Source organism: Nicotiana sylvestris, chromosome 8 (genome assembly GCF_000393655.2).
Source record: "Nicotiana sylvestris chromosome 8, ASM39365v2, whole genome shotgun sequence".
Classification (NCBI taxonomy): Eukaryota; Viridiplantae; Streptophyta; class Magnoliopsida; order Solanales; family Solanaceae; genus Nicotiana; species Nicotiana sylvestris.
The window spans coordinates 5,822,915-5,846,086 of NC_091064.1; the positions used below are offsets into that span (position 1 = coordinate 5,822,915).

Sequence of the window (23,172 nt, forward strand, 5' to 3'; positions counted from 1 at the left end):
TCTCCAATGCCATGGGGACAAATCCAAAGGAGATGAAGCCTCGGATCGACGACGGCGTGGGAACTTTGAGATTCAGGGTTTTTGCTCGACGGTGGATTCGCCGGAAATTAGGGTTTGTTCTTCAACAAAGAAGACTGATTTTAGGGTTGAGCAACTTGATTTCCTATTAATATATTTCAATGTATTTTCAACATATCACACTGTATTTTCATGTATTTCATTGTATTCATTGTCTTTTTTCCCATTGTAATTCAATATATCTCGTTGTATTCCATGTATTTCATTGTATTCACTATCTTTTTTTCTCATTGTATTTCAATGTATCCCGCTGTATTCTATGTATTTCATTGTATTCACTGTCTCGCTATATACCATGAATGTATTCATATGTTTTTTTAATTAACATAATTTATTTATTCAGATGTATTATATAATTTCTCTGAAGATTGCTACGTTTTTGGGGTATTTTTCGGTTGAGAATCTTTTTTATAACTAAAAAATATAAAATTTGTGTGTTATAATTGGGTTTGTTGAGTTATATTAGGAGTCTATTATGTTAATTGATTCACTTTCCATTTTAAAAACAGTGTAATCCCCTATTTCACGCTGTGAATACAGTCGAATACAATAATTTGTCCAGCTGTAATCCCATGTTTCACTCCATGAATACAGTCGAATACACTCGAATACAACAACTGATTAGCTGGACTTCCTTGATTCACGCCTATTTTTGCTACTGTATTCATAATACAATAAATAAATACATCAAATACATCTTATAACCACAGAAAAGGTATCTATAATCCGTAATATAGCAAATGGTATCTATAGATGGCTAATTACTACTAAAAGATAGTGCTTTGTGAAAATTTCCCGACCTATAACGCATGCCTCTTACGCACTATAGGTAACGCCCGTTAGAGTTGTCCAGGCCCATATCGCATAAGGGCCTATAGCGCATAAGGGCATGCGTTATAGGTACTCTTCTTCCTTTTTTTTGTCACTATTTTTGTTGCTCGAGTCGAATTGTGCGTTACTTTGGTTCCGGACTCATAAGAGGTGGAAACCGGATTTAAAGTTTATGCATACAGGATTCTAATTTTTTTATATTATTAGGTTCTAAATTAATAATTTGTACATATTCAATGAATTTCTTAAGACAAACAAAAAGTTTAGACCAAAACTATTGGATTCAATCGAACTCGTAACCGAAGGGCTGACTCCGGTCATATACATAGTTATCACCAAATCATAATTAATTAATATACATTCTCACCTCAATTTGTGATTGTAGACAAATTTACACCATAGGTGGATAAGTCTTTTTGGGAATGGATAAAACGTCAAACTCGAAAACAATAAAGGACAATAATGTTTCCACTGTCCGTACTGCTCGCAAAACCTCTTACCCCAATCTACAACAAAGAGCTTCAAGATCCAGCATAGGCAGAAAGAGATAGAGAGAAAGAGAGCTGTAGAGAGTCGGAGAAAAACAGAGATGCATAGATAGAAAAAAAAAAATTCTATCATAGACATTTTATCAAACACCTTTCATACAATATTTATTTTTCTAAACGCGACTCTCTTATCCTAACATTAGTTATATATCTAGAGAATAACAAACCACTTCTATCACCCATTTTATCAAACACCTTTCGTACAATCTTTATTTTTCTTAACGCGATAGTTTATATGTATAGATAGAGAGAGATCAAACCACTTCTATCACAGACATTTTATCAAACGCCTTTCGTGCAATCTTTATTTTTCTAAAAGCGACTATATATACGTTACATACCCGGTAAATATGAAGTTTTTTGTTGAATTGGTGGCGTGTTGTGGCTGTAATTCATCTCGTGTGCGACAGGTTGAAGCAGAGGAAATGGGACCTCTTGTACCTGCAGCTGCTGAAGCATCGTCTGATAATAATAATAATAATAATAATATTGTTATGTATAAAAGGAGGAAGAGAGGGAGAAGAGTGAAAGCGAGATCTGCTGGTTCATTTCCTGATTGGAAACCGTCTCTTTCGTCTATATCAGAGGATCATGATGCTTTCCCTACAAGAATGGCTGTTAATTCCAACAGGAATCTGAAGAAGAGCGCAACTGCTTCTCGTCATCATCATCGCGATAAAGTCAGGTACTCCCTCGTTTCATTTTATGTATTGAGTTTAGTAATGTAGAAAAAGCTTTTGATCTTGCAATATGAAACTAAAGGGGCCAGACACAAAGTCGGGCCCAGGATTTAAAGTTTGTGGGTTCTGAATTCGTCATAGAATTCATAGTTCGTCTTAGTTCGCAATTAAGTATTTATACATATTTAATAAATTTCTTAATACAAATACGAAGTCTAAGCAAAAATTATTGGATTAACTGAGTCACAATAATGATTTAAAATTTATGGGTTCCTACAATAATAATTGGATTCACAGTAAAATATTTATAGAGATTTTAGAAATATCTTATTATATATATATATATATACAGGATCTGGGCAATGTGCCCGACTGCCCGTAGTCAATACTGTGGATCTGCCACTGTGTGCATAACAGATCAATAGCGTTACGACATCAAGTTCATCTCATTCCAGTATTTTTTTATGCAAAGAAAAGATTTGTGTAAAAGTCCACAAATATGTAGATATAAACCTATAATTTAAAAAATACAATAAATTCAAGCAAGAACCTCAATGGTTAAAGCTATAAAGCTTAAAATGGATCCGCCTCTATTTGGCTATGTGAATTCAACTAAATATCATATTGAAATATATGTGTGTATATATATATATATATATATATATACACAATAAGATCCCGCTTTTTTTTGGTTGAACTAATTCGCTTCCATTTGGCTAAATCTTGCTTCCTCTTTGAAAATTCGGATTCAGAATTTCTTTTCGTTTTCCTTTTACGCATATTTTTTCTTTTAAATTTGTTTATTAATTACTGTTTATACGGATAAATATACATGTTCGCTTGGTCATAAAAACTACTTCCTTCGTCTCAGCGCTTAAGCTACAAGGTCCAAGTATTGTGAAATTAGATACCATTCCTGTTAGATTTATCAAATTTTCCTAAAGAAATTTTATATATGCAAAAGCTACGTAAAATTATTACTCAATTAGTATAAATTCTTAATAAAAATGTTTATTCAAATGTTTAAAAGTTTCAAAAATTTCCTCTTAAATTTTGTGTGAAGTCAAACTACTTCACATAAATTAAAATACAGAAAGTATCATAATAAAGAATGTATTGTTCCTTGGTGGGTTCATTCGGTACGAAAGAAAATTAATCGCACCAATGAATTTCGGATATTGAATTACAACATTGACACTAGACATTTCTGCATGCTTCTTCGTGTTTTTTTGTTACCTAGGAGCTCCTTGCTTTTGACTTTACTTCCTCGGTGACTCAAACCCGTAACCTCAGAATTGAAGGTGGAGGGTGTTTACTGTTTACCGCTTGAGCAACCCCTTTTGGTTACTTTCCAAACCCATAAACTCATAATTGAAGGTCGAGGGTGCTCACTACTTGAGCAACCCTCTTTTGTCACTTTTTTGTGTTTTGGTCTCATAATTGGTTTATGGTTTAGGTCTATTGGAAACAGCCTCTCTACCTGCTTTAGGTAGGGGTAAGGTTTGCGTACAGACTATCCTCCCCAGATCCCGCATGTTGGGATCAAACTGAGTTTATTGTTGTTGTAATTGGTTTATGGTTTAATTGTTTTTTTTTCCTGTTCTACAGGATAGCTTGCTTTTCTGCAATGGGTCCAGCATTTGCTCCCACTCCTTTCTTGATGTGATATTGGGAGTTGGGACTAATCCAAATTACCCTCCTGCTCTCTTTTGTTTTGTAAATTTAAACTCTGTATATCGTGTAAAGTTTTTTTTTTCTTTTTTCTTTTTTCATTTCTCTTCAATTTCCATTATGTTCTCTCTCCCTATCTGTATTAATGCAAGGGCTGTAATATTTGTAAAAATGAAAAGGAAAAAAAAATACTCCAAAACTATATTAAGTATATATGGATAAACTTATTGAGAATATTTGTTTAATAAGTAGTGAATTGTGGATCTATGACACTTCTGAAAAATCCATAATGGACTTTGTCCCTTCACCTATAGACGGCGACTTGGCTTTGCTATCGCTCAAGACTTGGTATAGAGTTTCGAAATACCGAGTGGAAAACAAGAAATTAGTCGCCATATAAAACTTGCTAAGCCTCACTTCCTTCTCCACTTCTCTTATTAAGTGTAAAACGATGCGACCTCATATACTTAAACGCGTAAGATACATTGTGATGTATGGAATATAGGTTAAAATGTTTTATATGGCGATTAATTTCTTGTTTTCCACTCGGTATTTCGAAACTCACTTTGAGACTTGACTAATCCAGACTTGTTCGCGGAATTTCAGATAATGGAACTATACAACTAAAAGCAAGGAAAAAACAAAATGTTGAGAGAGACTAGACAGGGACTTCAAAAATACAACAAAAATAATTACGTTTCATAGCCTGTTTGGCAAAAAATTGAGGTGTTTAACCAAGCTTTTGGAAGAAAAAAAAAGTGCTTTTGAGAAGAAGCAGAAGCAGTTTTGGAGAAGCAGAAAAAAGTAGTTTCTCTCCAAAAGTATTTTTCTGAGAAGCACTTTTGAGAAAAATACACTTAGAAGCACTTTTCAAAAGCTTGGTCAAACACTAATCATTGCTCAAAAGTGTTTTTCAAATTAATTAGTCAAACACAAATTGTTTCTCACTAAAAGCACTTTTTTAAAAAAGTACTTTTGAAAAAATACTTTTCAAAATAAGCTAATTTTAGAAGCTTGGCCAAACGGGCTATGACAGTCCCAAATTGTTGAGGTAGGACCTCGACAATAAACTAAATAAAATAGACAGAAGAAGGGCAATTTTATACGACTTAAACTACTGCTACTTGTTAATATACTTGGAAAGTATCATATTTGGAAAATTACTATATTTGGATATACTTTAAGTTTAAATTTCTCATTTTACCCTCAGCGATATGATTTTGTAGTCACAAAAGTCATACTATATCTAAGACCTGAGTTCCAAAAGTTAATCTATATCTATCTATCTATATCTATATATATCTATATCTATATTATATTAAAAGCACAAAGGCCCTTATCGAAATGTTGATCGCCTTTTTCACCCTTTAAGACAACAACAACAACCCAGTGTAATCCCACAAGTGGGGCCTGGGGAGGGTAATATGTACGCAGACCTTACCTCTATCCCGAGGGGCAAAGAGGTTGTTTCCAGGAGACCCTCGGCTCAAGAAGGCAACAAGAGATACTATATTAGTACTATCAATAGACTCATAATAAAATAACATAAAATACCATAAAATCCATAACATAATATAAATACCATAAAATAACAAAGTAACAGCAATATAAGAGATATAGGAAATACGAGAAAGATGTACGGTATACTAATAAACAGCAGATAAAGCCCATCATCAGTAGCTGATCAATAGCATCCTAAGACTAATTCCTAACTGGCTAGTCTCACTCTAGTGCGCTGTAAAAAAAGAAATCACAATTTCCCCTAACCTACAACCTTAATGCTCGATCTCCATAATTCCCTGTTTAGGGCCATGTCCTCAGTAACCCTAAGTCGCGCCATATCCTGCCTGATCACCTCTCCCCAATACTTCTTAGGTCTCCCTCTACCTCTCCTCGTACCCACCACCGCCAGTCGTTCACACCTTCTCACCGGTGCATCAGTGTTCCTCCTCTGAATGTGCCCGAACCATCTGAGTCTTGCTTCCCGCATCTTGTCCTCCATGGGGGCCACACCCACCTTCTCTCGAATATCTTCATTTCTAATCTTATCCTTCCTTGTATGCCCGCACATCCACCTCAACATCCTCATCTCTGCAACTTTCATCCTCTGGATGTGTGAGATCTTCACCGGCCAACACTCGGTCCTATACAACATAGCAGGCCTAACCAATGCCCTATAAAATTTACCTTTCAGTAACGGTGGCACTTTCTTGTCACACAGAACTCCCGTCGCTAACCTCAATTTCATCCACCCCACCCCTATACGGTGTGTGACATCCTCGTCGATCTCCCCGGTCCCCTAAATAAACGACCTGAGGTACTTGAAACTACCCTTCTTAGGGATGACTTGAGAATCAAGCCTCACTTCCACTCCCGTTTCCGTCAGCTCTGCCCCAAATTTGCACTCAAGGTATTCCGTCTTCGTCCTGCTCAACCTGAAACCTTTGGACTCAAGGGCATGTCTCCAAACCTCTAACCTCTCGCTGACGCCGCGTCGTGTCTCGTCGATTAGGACTATGTCATCAGCAAATAGCATGCACCATGACACCTCCCCTTGAGTATGATGCGTTATAGTATCCATCACCAGGGCACCTCCCCTTTAAGAGTATATTTTATATTGGACAGAGTAGTAATTTTAGTTATTTCCTAATATGTAGGAATAGTCATTAATTATTTTTCTAATATTTAGGGACAATCATTTAATTAATAACCTAATATTTAGGACTTTGATATGAAAAATCATATAATGATCTTTTTGTTGTAAATTGTTTTGTTTAAGTGTCCTTGACGAGCTTCTTTTTTTATTTAAAATGTTTTAGGTTTAGTATTGTTTATTTTCTTTTTCTTTTTTAGAACTCCTTTTCTTCGTATAATTTATGTAATTTGATTATACAATGAGTTACAATAATTTATTCTTTTTATGATCAGTTGAAAATAATTCATATAATATTTATTATTAATTAAAAAATAAATAAATTGCATTTTATTCTTGAAACAAAATTATTATTTTCTATCAATTTGTTAATCCTGTTAGAATAAGGGAATATCTTTTCAACAAACAAAATCAAAAGAATTATTAAGTTTTGAAGGATTATTTGTGACTGCTGAAATTGAAAAGAAGCATGATAACTTATGAATTCAAAGCGATTGGATTAACAATTAAAATAATTTTTTTAGTTGAATATATTGACTGATGATTGAAAACTTGTATGAAGATTAATAATTTTAGGAAAAATTAACTTTTATTTTATCAGTCAAATATAATATTTTAAAATTCTTTCGTATTGAGATAATGCACACGCGCAAAGCATATATCATAAGATTAGTTCATATAAAATGATATGGAGGGAGTTGTAGGCAATTAAAATTTTATTATATTTAAATCCATTAGAAATTTGGATTTAATCTCAAATAAATATATTTTGGTCCAAATAAATATTATGGGCTAATATAATTGAATTAATTATATGAGTCCAATATATATGGATTAATCCATTGGGCTAACCCGTTTAATTGGGCTAAACTGCTAAAGTAATGAGCCCACTTCATTAAGCCCAAGATGACATCTTCCTAGAGGCCCAGTTTGGTGCCACGTGTCATATGACATGGCACAACAAGTCAAACGGAAGAGCCAATGGGATCGTACCACATGTTAAAATGACTAGACATGCCAAATCAAATTAAAGGGCTAATAAAATCGTGTCACGTGTGCAAGTGACATGTTCTGGCCAATCAGATGCGGTCATGTCACACTTCAATTTGATTGGTCGGAAAGAGTTTGTTCTTATCACAACTCCTCCCTTCCACAACTATAAATAGAGTCTCCATAACCCAAAAAAGACACTAGAAATTATAACAAGAAGCAAGAGAGAACTCGTGGATCAAACGCCGCAAATTTCTCTATAAGTTTCAAGCTTCAAGCAATTAAGTTCAAGCTCAAGAACGAATAACAAATCAGGTTCAAGCTCAAGAACGAAGAACAAATCAAGGTCAAGTTCAAGCAATCAAGCTCAAGCTCAAGAACAAGATCATCGTTCGTGGCAACAAATATAAATTCAAGATCAAGCTCAAAGGCCCTTGAATTTATTTACTGTTGAAAAGTAGAATCAGATGATTCATAGAAATTGTACACTCATAATATTTGAAATAAAATACTACGATTCTTGCGGTATTTTTCGGCCTAATTTTATTTTCTCAACGTAATTTATTGTCTACAGGAGTAATATGGAATATTCTCTTCCAAAAAAGAAGAAAAAAGAAAAAAAAGAGAAGTGTATATTTTTAAATCTAATCGAGAGACAATTACATTCCTACTAATGTAATTTTGGGAGAAATTAAAAAATAGCCAGATTTATAATTAGTCGTTCAAAAATAGTCCAGTTTCAAAAGTAATCGAAATTTAGCCACTTTTCATGTAAAGATAAATCTGAGCGAAAACATTGTTCAAAACCCGAAAAATACGCCACTATATTATACTGGAGTTCCAGGATAAGTATGCTTGAACTCCAGCATAATATGATGGAGTTCCAGCAAGTATAATTGTCCAGTATAATATACTGAAGTTTGGAGCACTAGTGCTCTAGTCTCCAGTATATTATATTGGAGTCAGCAAAGTATACCAGTCCAACATAATATGTTGGAGTTCATACACAAGTGCACTGAACTCCAGTATATTATGCTGGACCGGTCTTTGTTGCAGCAAAATATTAGCTATTTTTCATTGATTTCGTAAACGCTGGCTATTTTTGAATGACCAGTCCGAAAACTGGCTATACTGTGCTATTTTTACTGTAATTTTCATTATTGATAGACAAATCTTCAACATTGGGGCTTTCTATTTGATTGTATCAAAATGCCCAATGAATTAACATTTAAATATGAAATATTTCATATATATTTTGGCTAGTGAATAAAATTAGTTTTGGTCGGTCGGCCATTGTATTTTGCAAAAAAATTGAAAAAAGAATTTCTTGAATTATTTTGGCAACATGGAAGCTAAAACTTGGGCCGGGTCAACCCGTCCAAGGTCCAATAAAATTGGATTGGCAGATTCAAGATCCAAACAAAGAATTTACTGTAGAAAACTGCTGCTTCCAACTCTATCGTCTTCCCCTCTATTGTCTATTGTGAAAGCTTTCTTCTGTGAAGCAAATGGCAACAATGGCAGCTCTGCAGAGCTCGTTTACATCTCTTTCGATCTCCTCCAACTCATTCTTTGGCCAACCTTTTTCTCCTACTCTCTGCCCTCCTCTGGTACTATGCTTTATTTACTACTCTTTTACAATTCCTTCATTTTTTTACTTACTGTTGTTCATTGATATAGGCTCCTAGTAAATATTTCTTTTAACTTTTGATTTCTCATTAGGTTCGTCAAGTAATCTGCTGTGTACATTTGTGTTAATGGTTGCTTAATTCTCATAAGACCTGGTACTTGTTATTTTGCTGGAATTATCCCGACTGACCCAGTAAAGAAACAACATAACAATAATTTATGACCACCATATTCTTGCAATTGGTAAACACCCTCCCCCCTCCCTCCCAAGCGCTCAATGGCTGAGGGGAAAGAAAAAATGAAGTACCAATTTATATGGCGCACTTTCCTTTATAGTTTGTCTAAAAAATAACACACCTTTCTATATCTAAAAATAATTTAATTTTAAATTTTTATTTTTCTTTTAACGAGATGAGTAATAGCTACACAAACATCGATGACTTATTTTAGACCACGAGTTTTAAAAATATGTCTTTCTTTCTTTAGTTCTGTGCCCACTGCCTGGTCAAACAATGCCACGTAAATTGAGATGGCGGAAGTAGATGATAGGAGACCTATGGGGGCAAAAACTCTAAAACTAAGGTGCATTTGGTGTGGAGGAAGATGTTTTGCATGAAAATATTTTTCTTAGGAAATATTTTTTCTGGTGATTGGGTTATGGGTATAAAGGTCGGCCATACATTTATTTTACACGGTCTAGCATAGTGTATGAAGGTTATGTTTTGGTGATTTTAATGAGTAGTTAATAACAATGTCTAGCTGTTTATTAGAATGTGTGAGATCAGTTGAGAGTTGAAATTTTTATAGAAGGAAAATGATCATCAAAGATTTGGTTTGACCATGAACATCATGGGTTCAATCCTGACTAGCAAATGAAATCTGATATTTAAGCGGAAACAGGTCAAGAAACAAATGCATTATTTGAAGCTGGAAATAGCGGATTTCTCCATTATCTAATATATGTGTGTGTGTGTATAAAGAAGAACGACTTCCGCCCATGTTTACATTAGTCATTTCAAGGATAGGAAACACTTGAAAACATTTCCCTTGTAGAAATATTTTCTGTCGTACCAAAAAACACTAACTAGGCTATGGAAGAGATTAGTGCATATCTAGATCCAATATTGTTAGTCAGTGGGTGGGCAATACCACTGGACTCGTAACTACTATGTGATAGTGGGTACAGAATTAGTATGTGTGTGCGCGTGCATATGTTAAATTGCTCAATTAATATAAAGTTTAAGTTGACGTGGTGCGGCTGCCATACCACATCTTGGGGTTAATCTGTTAATGTGGTTCGTGCTATATGTTTTAATGCTTTTGTTTGCGAGTTTCAAAATGAACTGTCTTTGCTTCGGTCTTACTTGTATCGACTTAATTAAGAGGAAAATGTGCTGTTGAAGAATGGATTTCTACCTGTAGGCTGTAGATATGGAATTACTCTTCTAGGGTGCTAAGTTTGGCCAAATTCTTGATCATTTTAGAGGCTCTGAATGCTTTAAGTTCCGATTTTAATCTCTCTGTTGTTCAACATAACTGGACAAGTAGCTTGTTGATAGCAGTATAGCTGCATTTGTTAACATGTAAAGACATCTAATTGCCCTACAATAAATCCTCTCCTTTCATCTTCAAATAGTGTTGACTCTCCTATAGTCACTTACTTCTTCTGCTGAAAGATGCAACATTCTTCAACCTTTCTGGTTTGCCTCTTGAAATGCGGAAAGTTGCTGGTAGATACTTGAGCTGATACGCAGTACCAGAAATGCTGATAAAGTTGCTTTACTAATTACTACTAACTAGTATCATTATTTTAATAAATCTGAATGAGTAGTTGACGGGAACATATTCAGTGGGAAAATTGATACTCCAGAATTTGCATCATAATGAGAGGAATTTTGGCATAGTTGAATAGCTAATATCTCATGGTTTTTGCCCTATGTATACGAGTGCCAATGGCATTCAACTCATCTTTTGTATCGAAGATAACTTTAGCTATCTCTCAGTTCTTATCAGGGAGTTAGGTACTCCTCGATCCTCCCTCAAATCCATTGTACTCTTATTTTGAAAGATGAATAAAATACCTAATATCACTTTGTACCGGGGGTGGGGCTCGTCTGATAGTGTTTTGTCTTGGACTGCTAGTGGTTAAGTGGTTTATGTTGTGTCCACCCTATTTTTCCATTTTTTCGTAGTATTGTGGCATCATTTCTTGTTATTGTTATTGCTTTTCTTCTGTCTCTTACGATGCTAATATTATGTGTCTTGTTTCTGTTGTTGTCACGGATTCTATTGTCTATTCTCGTCTTCTTGAGCCGAGAGTCTTTAGGAAACAACCTCTCTACTCACCCGGGGTAGGGAAGGTCTGCGTACACTCTACCCTCCTCGTACACCACTTGTGTAATTTTACTGGGTTGTTGTTGTTGAATAAAATGCCTAATATCGATATCAGAATTTCCTCTTCAGAGTATGGACATGCTGTCGTAAGGTTGATGCTCCCTATGCAACTATTTATTGGTCCTCTTTTATCATCCTGCTTTACGTGACTTGTCTTTTTCACGTGTCAAACTGCAACAGGATGCTTTTTTGTTTAATTGATGACAGTCTTCAAATGATACTTTGCAGGTCAAATCAATACAAAGTCCAGCTACCATTGTTGCCAAGGTTGGTACCTTAGATCTTTTTCTGGTCTTTTTCTGTTGTTAGGTTATGAACTTCTTGTATAACTCAAAGAGAAGATTTTCCATGACAAGAACTTTACTGTGTAAAAGCAATCTTCATTTTCATTTCTTCTGCAGCTTAAGCGATGGGAACGGAAGAAGTGTAAGCCAAACAGCCTCCCGGTGCTACGCAAAATGCATGTGAAATTGGGAGATACAGTAAAAGTGATATCCGGCCACGATAAAGGTAAGGTTGGAGAGATCACTGAGATTATCAAGCACAACAGCAAAGTCGTCGTAAGTGAGATAAACTTGAAAACCAAGCATGTGAAGAGTAGAGATGAGAATGAACCGGGCCAAATAATCAAGGTTTTCAATTTCTTTCCTTCTCACTGTATCTACAACAACAACACAACAACAACGACCCAGTATAATCCCACAAGTGGGGTCTGGGGAGGGTAATATGTACGCAGACCTTACCCCTACCCCGAAGGGTAGAGAGGTTGCTTCCAGGAGACCCTCGGCTCAAAAAAGCAACAGGAGACGATATATTAGTACCATAAAAATGCATAATAAAATAACAGTTTTATAAGAGATATGAAGTTAATCTCATGTTTCTCTGTTGTTATGGCTCCAACGTATTCAGGACTGAGGCATACTTGTTGTCATTCTCTTTTATTATGGATATGGCTAACATAAACTAATCAGTCTTAATGAGAAAGTAACTTTTTTAGTCTGGTGCTTTCAGATTGAAGCTCCTATTCACAGCTCGAACGTGATGCTTTACTCGAAAGAGCAGAAGGTAGCCAGTCGGGTGGGTCATAAAACACTCGACAACGGAAAAAGGGTCAGGTACCTCGTAAAAACCGGGGAAATTATTGATAGTGCAGAGAACTGGAAGAGAGCTGTCAAAGAGAAGGAAAAAACAACAGAAGCAGTGGCTGCTACTTCTTAGAAGACTGTCCTTGTGAATTCTAGTTGTTGTACTTTCTTCAACTCTCCATTAATGTGTTATCTGTCTGTATTTGTAGCCACTCCCTTAACCATTCCTACAAAAAAGGATTGTTCAAGGCAGAAGGGAAAAGGTACACTAACAATTTTGTATTTGTATTTATTGTAAAAGTTCCATACCTCAAAAGATGGTATATTTGGTTCCAACTTGATGTAAGACCAAGATGAATGTTACAGATTTAGATTTTTTTTTTTTTTTTGAGAAAAAGCTTGCAGGGAAATCTCACCTTTTTTTTATGTCCAAACACCTACTTAGGGTCGTTTGGTTGGTATTGCTTAGCGGTGGTAAAATGATTAAAAGAAAATAATTATTCACTCATATTATCTATTCAAAAATAGGTTGGATAATGAACTTTTTAAAAATGGGTCAAATATGAAAAAGAATCATTTTATCCACTTTAAAAATGGATAACCATTGGATAACTAATGAGTTTAATGTTTACATTTGTAAAATCTCAAATTAGGGATTCCTCAAGTTTGGGAGACTAGTAATTCTCCCAAAAGTGAACATATTCAAGAAGTCATGGATAATATGGATATTTATATTATTTGTTGGTTAACTTGTATTTTATCCGTATTAAATATGGGTTAGGATGAATAATTTAATCGTTTTTTGCATTACCTTTTTTATCCGTCCATATTCGCCCCGCTTCGCCCCTTTGCCACCCCTAACTATTGCCATAATTAACCTCACTATAAATTTACGTATAAAATAATATAGTGTTTGCATGGCCACCTGAAAAAATATAACCGCTGCATAACTAAGGCAAAGTTTGATCGACAGTATTACACGTATTATGTAATTTTGAAATTTATGTGAGTGGGTGACTGCCTCAAGTTTGGTCATATGTGTTTATTCTTAAAATCGGATAACAATTAAATTTGTAAGTGATTTTAAGAATAGGTAGTATAATTCGACACAAAACAATTAATGAAGTAAATCGAGAATATATAAAGACAGAAATAGTTCAAACCACACGAGTGATCTAGTTTCAGTCTCAGTGAAACAATCGACCTCGGTCCGGGCTCACCACGGCCAGCACAAATGAACAAGAGAAAGAGCTAATGACAGAGAAAATTATAATATATTACTTTGGAATGCATGTTATAATGTACTTTACCAGTAATCATACCCCTTTTATATAGTAGGGAAGTCGTGCATTAGGTACAACTCTATAAAAGATAAAAATCTCCTAATTAATTGATTGCCGATTTCTTATCGATACGTGCCGAGATTTCTGTTGTGATATTCGGTCGGTCACGGATATCACGGCTAGGACCGATCCCGAATCACGAGCCCGATATCCTCGAGAGTGGGTGTTATGGTCCGGACTCCAAATTCATCAGACATCTACCTCGGTCTCGCTCCCCTGCTATCATATCTTGAGTTTGGCTTATTATGTCGGAGACCGAGGTGTACCACGAGACCGAGTTTGCCCGTATACAATACGTAAATTTATTTGTCCTTCTAAATTATGCAGTAGGGTTTGGCCAAAATATGAATAATTACAGGACCGAAAAAAATCAAGAAAGGTTATTAATCAATAGTCGCCTATTGGAGTAGCGAACTGCCGGAAATAAGAAAAACTTAACTCAATTATTCGATTTACATTTTTAGTCAAACTCAATGACGTAAAATTTAAATATATAAGTTTGTTATCAAGATTTAATTTTTTACAAAACAAAATTTAGAAGATGAACTTGAAAAACTACCGAGGCAAATTATATTGAAAAGAATTATCTTTTTGTAAAGAATAATTTACAATTATTTTAATCTTTGAAACAGAATTAGATATTTACAGTTTTGATAAGTTACGTTGAATCTTATATAACAAAATTCTAGGAGGAAAATTCAAGAAAAATACAATTCAACTTGCAACTCAAATTTAAAAATACCCCTCTGTTATAAATAGAATTGTATTTAGGATGAATGTCTATATTTAGAGATATTTTAGGGCTTGTTACTTGGTACCTAAATCACTTTTTCCCTATAAATAGAGGGGTCATATTCCATTGTAATTTACTTCAAATCAATAAGAATCCTCTCTCTATGCTTTTATCTGTAATATTCTTCTTCTTTTATTGTTTTATAACACGCTATCAAGATGAGACTCTAACCAATTGAATAGAAGCTTTGGGGTTGACCATAATGATTGTCAATTGTTCCATGAACTTACTTCGTGGTTAAATTATGGATTAAAGGTAAGTATTTTACTTTATTTTTCTCTTTTAAATTCTTGACATTCTATAATTTGATTTTAAATATAAGCAAAGACGATAAATTTTGATTGTAACTCTAATGGAGTTTGAAAGAAATTATAACTACCCAAAGTGGTAAAATTTCTATCCCTTGCCATGATCAAATTCATGTATGATTGTGGGCAAAGAATTTGAAACTCGTCCCATTGAATTTGCTTCATTCACATTCCCTTAAGAGAATATGGTAGCGATATGTAATAAGTTTGAAAGAAGACAAAATCATTACGTGAAGGTATCAATAGATGTGGAAGTGGCAATAGACGAAATTATAATCGTCGTCATTGTGGTAATGAGAACAATAAGGATTCTCAAAATAATCTTTCATTTTGTGAAAGTAATATTTGTCATCGATTTGACATGAGATTTCGAAAGCGCATAGAGATGGTTATTGTCCATTCATCATGTGTATGTGATAACATGTGATTTATGAATACATATTCATTCTTGGAAGAATATGAACGTGTTAGTGGTACTGAATATACCACACCACCTCTAGAATGAGGTTTGAGGGGAAATAAGAAAATAATGTCATTATTATGGCATAAATGGTCATTGGTCACGTACTTATTGTACGTCAAAATATTTTGGCAATGTCATTATTAAAAGACAACGATAATGCAAGAAACAGATCTTGCATATAATTTTGACCATAACCATAGTGGTATAACTTAGAAATTAAAATAGATATTCACCATATGGATATTGATGAATATGTGGTAGTACAAAATTAATTGAGAGCTCTAGAAGAGCCAATTTTTACTATTTCGGAGGAACAAAATTGATTATCAATAAGGCATTGTGTTGTAGTAAGTCTCAAAGAAACTTAGTATTAAGTTTCTAAAGTATTCGCGAAAGCGATTGGTTATATATTGAGACAATAAATAAAGGAAAGATTTAATATCTTCTAATACTACAACTTGGAGCGGGATAACATATATATGAAAAGTTACCCGTTTTATTCTCCAGTTTGTACTATACAAATAAAAGCATACCACAATAAAGTGGATGTTTATTGATATAAAAACCTATATCATAATAAACTTAGAGTTTATTCATAATTGCACACGTCATGGTGTAAACCTAAAGTTTATTTATATTGATAATTTATTCAGTTGGCATAGTTGGTTTAGCCATATCAATTTAAGTATGATGTGCAAAAATAATAGAGATTGCACATGGGTAAATATTAAAGAACTAGAAAGTTCTTTACGAATTCTCCACCAAGTTACTCACTAAGTTCATAACAACACCTCCCGCCTCAAAAAGAACCTTGTCCTCGAGGTTCGGGTAGAGTAATATTATATGTTGCAAGAACCTTGCTCTATAGAAGTGGAACCCATTGTAAGCACGTGATTTTTGCCCTATATGAGAATTACTCCCAAAAAATTCAAAATAAAATAATTTTCCTTTTGTGTGCAATTTTGAGAATTTCGTAGCATTTTTGGATAATTATTTGTATTTGTCTGTGCATGTTTATTTGTGAAATTAATAAAAAAATACAAAAATATGTCGCATTTGCATTTAGGATTTAATTCTACAATTAGGAATAATTAAGTTTGTTTTACAAAAATGAAAAATCATAAAAATAATGTATGTTTGCATTTTTAGCATTTAATGTCCAAATTGTGTGATTTTATCGTAATTGCTATTTAATTGTGTGTTAATTATTATTAAGAGTTAATTAGCACTTTTATAAATTAATTTAGTTCTATAGGATAATTTAGGATTTTTTGGAATTTAGTTTTAGTTTAAGAAAAAATAAAAGAAGAAGAAAAAATGGAAATAAAGGAAGAAGAAAATCAGATTGGGCCACCTTCTAATTTAAATCAACCATGGCCCAAACCAAATAAACTCCTACCGGGTCGACCCGACCTGGTCCGCCCCATAACCCCAAGTAAACACCCCCCACCCTTTCTTCCATTTGGTTTTGTTTTGAAGAAAAACCCTAAAAACTAAAGTCACCCCCCCTCCTCCTCTTCATCTTCCCCAAGCTTCCAACGCCCCCTTCCCCAGCTCCAACACCCCCTCCCATGGCTTCCCTCTCGTCGTCACCACCCTAGCTTCAACCACCAACGACCCTCCCCGTCCGCCATTGAAACCCAACGTCCAAACAACCATAGCTGCCCTCTCATTGACCACCCTTGATGCTTCTTCGTCTTCGTCTTCTTCGTCAAGCTCCAGCCATTCCACTGCTGCTGCTTCATCTCAACAGCCTCCCCGTCCGCCATTGACGAGCAACCATCGCTGCTGCGTCAACCATTGTTGCTGCCCTCGTCGAGCTTCCATGGCTGTTGCACCTTCTACTGCTTCGTCTGCTACGTCCAGCCAATAACACCCCATCCCCATAGGTCCCAAATGAACCATCTCCTAAACGACCCCTCCACCTCAAGCTCTCATGGCTGCTGCTGCTTCTTCTTCTGCTACGTCCAGCCAGCTTCACCTTCCTTCGTCTTCGTCGAGCTTCGGCCAACTCCACCAGTTTATTGACAAGCAGCGTTGCTAATGTCCCTTTCTTTTTCTTCGTCGACTGAACTCCATCACCACCGGAAAATGGCGACGGAAGTTTGTTTCATCAATGGAGTTCGTTTAAAGCTCGAGGAGAGTTCGTTTGAGTTTGTCGACTGACTTTCAAGTTTATCGTTCCATTTGGTGTAACGTTCTTGTTGTCCGAGCTTCGAGTTTGTCGTTGTTCATTTTCAGTTAGTTGGTTTAAGTTTCATTTCTGTCCGTGTTTTGTTTGATATTCTCAGATTTGAAATCAGTATATGTTTGATTCCTTTCGTGTTCGTTGTTTTTCATTTCTTGATTATTTCTTCGGTTTGTTTTCATTCATTTGTTTTTGTTTAGTTTTAGAAGTGTGTTAGTTTAATCACTTGAATCATTCATCTTTGTTGTTTAATTTAGATTTAATTTGTGTTCATTTTTTGTTTGAAGTTCGTTTTTAATCCAGTGATTTAATGTGAGTTTATGTGTTGGTATTTAGATTTTGATTTAGTTTGAATCATTCATCTTTGTTATGATGTTGTTTGATTTAGTTTGAGTTCAACTGATGATGAGTTTAGTGATTTAAATCTACATGTTTGTCTTGTTAAATTTGTTGATATGAATCTGACTCAGTTAGTACTTCATGAATGTTGTTAATTTGGCAAGTTTATTATGCAGAAGTTGATTATTTGTTGATGAAATTTGATTAGGAATTGGTTATAGCTGCTATAGTTTGGTTAATTGATTTAGGAGGATTGGATATAGTTGATGGGGTAGAATGGTAAATTGCAATATTTTCAGGGGTAGAATGGTAAATTTTAGTATTTTCAAGGGCATTTTCGGGATTTTAAAAGAGTCTTAAAAATAATTAATGAGTGCTCTGTCCACTAAGTATTAAATAATATTTAAATAATATTAAAATAATACGTAGTGGGGGACAAGACATAATGGTGGGGAATTTCCAAATTGTTTAATATAGTGGGGGACAAAACATGCGATGGTGGGGCAATAAGTGATTTAAATAAGGAAGAGATATGTGTTAGTGAGAATTAATACATTGTTTAATATAGTGGGGGACAAAACATTAGGTAGTGGGAAGTTAAAGGGGGATGGGTAGAAGATAGTGAGATTTAATTTTAAATGCTGGAAGTTGGTAAATAAATAGAGGGGCTTGACACAAATAAGAGGGGGGATTCCGAAAATATTGAAAGGGGATAGGGGATTGGCTGAATATTGAGAAAAATTTCGAAGGAGATTCGAAAGAGAGAGTAGTATATAGCCGATATACAATCTACACACACTAGACATATAGAGGGGTCAAGATTTAAGGGCTAAACATTAACTGGTCTTTCAATCTAAAAAGATTCACTTTGTTTCTGCCCATTGATTGTTGTTGGTGTTTCAGGATTTTCATTTGATTTGTTTCCTTGAGTTTGGTTGGTTATTTGCTACTACTTCATTGGTTGTTGCTGGATTTTTGCTCGATTTTTAAATCTGTTGTTGGGTGTTGCTGTTGTTGTATGCTACTGCATTTCTGTTGATCTTCCTCTTCTTTTGTTTCCAATATCAGGTACACAACTGACACGCTGGTTACTGTAAACTGAAACATGAAGCATGAATATGAAATGAAGAGTTGAAGTTCTGAATTTGTCTTAGTTATATTCTGAATTTTATTTGTATATGTACATTATTTAGCTTCCTAATATCAGAATCATGTAGTTGTTTAATATATATAATGGATCATCTGACAGTAGCTTAGTGGACGAATTGTCTATGTATTGCTAATAAATAAATAAACGGTGTAGTAACTCTGTCCAGTTAGTTCGTTATTGTTGGATGATTATCATGTCTCAAAAAAAAGCATGTTAGCTGATTTAGACTATTCTTAAACATTCAACAGTTAGCTCATTAAACGAATAAACCGTTTCGGAACTTGTAGGAATATTTTAGCTAGATAATGTTGGTTAATTTCAGCATGTAAATGGTTTAGGATTAAAATTAGATTGCCAAGTTTTTATTTAATTTGACAAACTGTGAGCATGCCTAGTATAATGTAACTAAGTAGTAACATATGAATGAGATGACCCGGGTCCAGTTTTGAGCCATACATGTTGGGCCTGGGTCCTATTAATTTTACATTCGGATTTAACAAATTGCGTTTGGAACCCGACTATAACAACTCGTAAGCATGTAAATAAATTAGGACATTTTCTCTTTCATTTTTTAGAGACAAATTTAATAGAAAAAAAAATGTAGTCACTTTAGGATTATCCTTTTAAAATAAATGAGATGAGCCTCGCCCAATAAAACGCACAAATTACGGGGCCCTCGATAAATGTTTAATTGAATACTTAGATTTCGGGATGGACTGTTTAGCCAATTTCACGGCCTTCCCCAAAAATAATAAAGCGTTAGACTCTTTAGGCACGATTTTAATAATATTACATCCCTAAACTCGGGTGCGCATTTATGCGACCCAAATCCAAATCTCAACGAAGTCAAAATGTGTCAACAACCACGGATGCATTGATTGCGACGTGGTTCGAAACGCATTTTTACGACGTTGCAATTCTATTAAAAATAATAATAATAACGGTTTAAAGTTGATAAACGCACATAAATTATAATATGTATTAAAATCAGATATTTAGCCATTACAACAGTTTAAGCGACCGTGCTAGAACCACGGGATTCGGGGGTGCCTAACACCTTCCCTCGGGTCAACAGAATTCCTTACTTAGAATTTCTGGTTCGCAGACTTCATTTGGAAAGTCGAATATTTTCCTCGATTCGGGATTCAACCGGTGACTTGGGACACCATAAATCTCCCAAGTGGAGAATCTGAAATAAATAAATAAATCCCGTTTCGATTGTCCTTTAATTGGAAAAAACTCTCTTCCGCGCCCCTTTGCGAGCGGCACGGGCGAAAAAGGAGGTGTGACAGCTCTGACGACTCTGCTGGGGACTTAACCCAGAACCACTGGTTCATGATTAGAAATTCGAGCTTAGATAAATTGTTATATTTGGTTTTATCTGATTTTGTTACATGTTTGGGCCCAATGTGCTAAATGCTGCTTTTACCGCTTTGATATTATCTGAACTGTATATAAACTGTGCCGAAAACCTTCTCTTCTTACCTCCGGGGATGTGCTTACTGGTTGAGACTCCCTATTCTGTTAGTGTCATACCCTGAAATAAAAGAGGCTCGGAAAGTTTCTAAGTCGGCTGGCCTTTTGGTTCCCGGAAAGGAGCTCCTTCCTCAACTCGAGTTGTCCGTTCGGGTACACTGTCTAGAACACCGACCCAGGTTTTGAACATAGAATAACTTGACTTCATGCCGGATCCCTAGTAGGAACGTTTATTTACATCATATTGCATTTGACTTAGGGGACTGAATATCTACTAGGGAGGTAACCCAAAATCTCTGGTTCAGGGTTCAAAAATTCGATCTTAGAATAATTGTTATTATTTGGCTTCATTTATTATCTGATTTTATTACATGCTTTAGCCTAAATGTGCAAAATGTTACTCTTACCGCTTTGATATTATCTGAACTATATATAAAAACTGCTACGAAATCCCTCTCTTCTCTCTCTTGAGGAGTGCACGATGGTCGTGACTTCTTTCTGTTAGTGTCCTATTCCAAAATAGAACGAGGATTCGGAGGAGTTGCAATATTGGATGATCTTTTGGTTACCGGTACGCAGTTCCCATCCTCGGCTCGAGTTGTCCGCTCGGGTAAGCCAGGTCTAGAACAAACACCGAGGATAAACCTAGTATAACAAAACCTCATGTCGGATCCCTAGTAGGAACGTTTATGTGCATCATGTTGCATTTGACTTAGGGGACTCAACACAGGGGTTGGGTCCGTATAGGACAAGCAACCTGAAATGAAAAAAGACCATCCTGCTGCATCCTGTTTGTTTTGCACATTTATTTGCTTCAGATCTGCATGCTGACCGGCTTTTGAAATCAGGAATTTTTTGAAAAATTGTGAAAAAAATATATATAGCAGTATAGGGAGATAACTACTTATTTTTAGAAAAATAAAACCAATGTCCAAGTAGTGTCAAAACCCTGCCGAAATTTTGAAAATTTGTCATTTTTAGTTTGATTTATTTGAAAAAAAAAAAGAATCTTGTTTACAAGATTCAAAAATTTTTTTCTTTTCTTTTGTAGTATTCCTTTCATAAATTCAGAGTAATAGTCCAAAAATATTTCCTTTCTTCTTTAGAATTTTTTTTTTCGAAATTTTCAAAAAAAAAAGAAGTTAAAATTCAAAAAAATATTTCTTTAGTCGTCGTTTCTTTTCAAAAAAAAACACAAACAAATCGAAATCCAAAAATATTTTCTCTCTTCTTTGTAAGTATTTTATTCAAAAAAAAAAATAGTTAGTTTATTTCCTTTATTTCTGATCGGCCCGAACTACGCCGGTTTGATTCTCACAGGATGTGAGATACGTAGGCAGCCCTCATCGGGTCCAACCTCCCTTTTTGCAAAAAATAGCAACAAAAAAAATGTGTGTTAAAATTTTAATTTTTGTCATAAATAAGTCGGGTGATGCCGCTTCTTGGCAAATATAGCCGAATGTTCCCGAAAGGGACGCCGGAAGGCTGACTTTGCATAAACGGCCACCTTAGGTCATTTTTTAGTTTTTCGGCCAATTAACCCACACAGCCTTAGAATCTTCGTCCCCGAGGCGCTGAAAGGCCGTGTTTGCAAATATCTGGTTTTCTATTTTTGAAAAAAAAAGAGTCATAAATAAGTCGGTGGTGCTGTTTTTTGCCAGAAATAGCCGAATGTTCTCGAAAGGGACGCCGGAAGACTGACTTTACATTAACAGCCACAAGTAATCATTGTTTTAGGATTTTGGCCGGTTGGCCCACACAGCCTTAAAATCTTCGTCCCCGAGACGCTGAAAGGCCGTGTCTGCAATATTGGGTCTTCTATTTTGAAAAACAATAAAAAGAATCATAAATAAGTCGGGTGATGATGTTTTTGTCAAAAATAGCCGAATATTCCCGAAAGGGACGTCTGAAGGCTGACTTTGTATAAACAGCTACCTTGGGTCATTTTTTTAGGATTTTGGTCGGTTAGCTAACGCAACCTTAAAATCTTTGTCCCCGAGACACTGAAAGGTTGTTTGCAACACCAAGTCTTTTATTTTAATTTTTAAAAAAAACAAAGAGTCAGCGGCCAGGTGAATACTGTTTGGATTTTTAGTCAAAATAAGTCGAGCCAACTTCGGCAGTGTCTTAAATCGTTCTTGCCGAAATAGCCTTAGAGTATCTTTCAGTTGTCGAAAGGCTATTTTCGTAAAAGAATGAACAAGTTTGTAAAGTGTCATAAAATAATCCTCCCCGGCCTCAAAATTCATGTGAAATATGGAAGGGGCCACATTTGCAAAAATAACCGTTTGGTTGCATTTGTCAAACGGAGAAAGGCAGCTGGCCGTTTGTTTTTGAGTTTGTAAATCTTTTGATTAGAATATGTGGTGGTTTGATTTTCGAGTTTGTAGGTCATCTTTAAACCTTTGAAACCCAGTTTGTTTTATTATAAAAATTGATAATTCCAAAAAAAAATGTTTCATCGTTGTTACCTTTCATTTTGGCAGAACTACGCCCGGTCTGATTCATACGGGGACATGATACGTAGGCAATCCACATCAGATTCGACCACCA

The 23,172-nt window shown here is 35.1% G+C and overlaps 2 protein-coding genes across 2 annotated transcripts; both read left to right on the forward strand.

The window, feature by feature from the left end:
- Positions 1-1,840: 1,840 nt before the first annotated feature.
- LOC104220746 (uncharacterized) lies at positions 1,841-4,021 on the forward strand. The gene is made up of 2 exons (XM_009771678.2): positions 1,841-2,142; positions 3,746-4,021. The coding sequence occupies exons 1-2, from the start codon at positions 1,883-1,885 to the stop codon at positions 3,801-3,803; spliced, it is 318 nt and encodes a 105-aa protein (XP_009769980.2). The 5' UTR covers positions 1,841-1,882; the 3' UTR covers positions 3,804-4,021.
- Positions 4,022-8,857: 4,836 nt separating this feature from the next.
- LOC104220745 (large ribosomal subunit protein uL24c) lies at positions 8,858-12,895 on the forward strand. The gene is made up of 4 exons (XM_009771677.2): positions 8,858-9,061; positions 11,703-11,741; positions 11,876-12,106; positions 12,486-12,895. Exons 1-4 carry the CDS (start codon positions 8,960-8,962, stop codon positions 12,690-12,692), a joined length of 579 nt encoding a protein of 192 aa, XP_009769979.1. The 5' UTR covers positions 8,858-8,959; the 3' UTR covers positions 12,693-12,895.
- Positions 12,896-23,172: the final 10,277 nt, after the last annotated feature.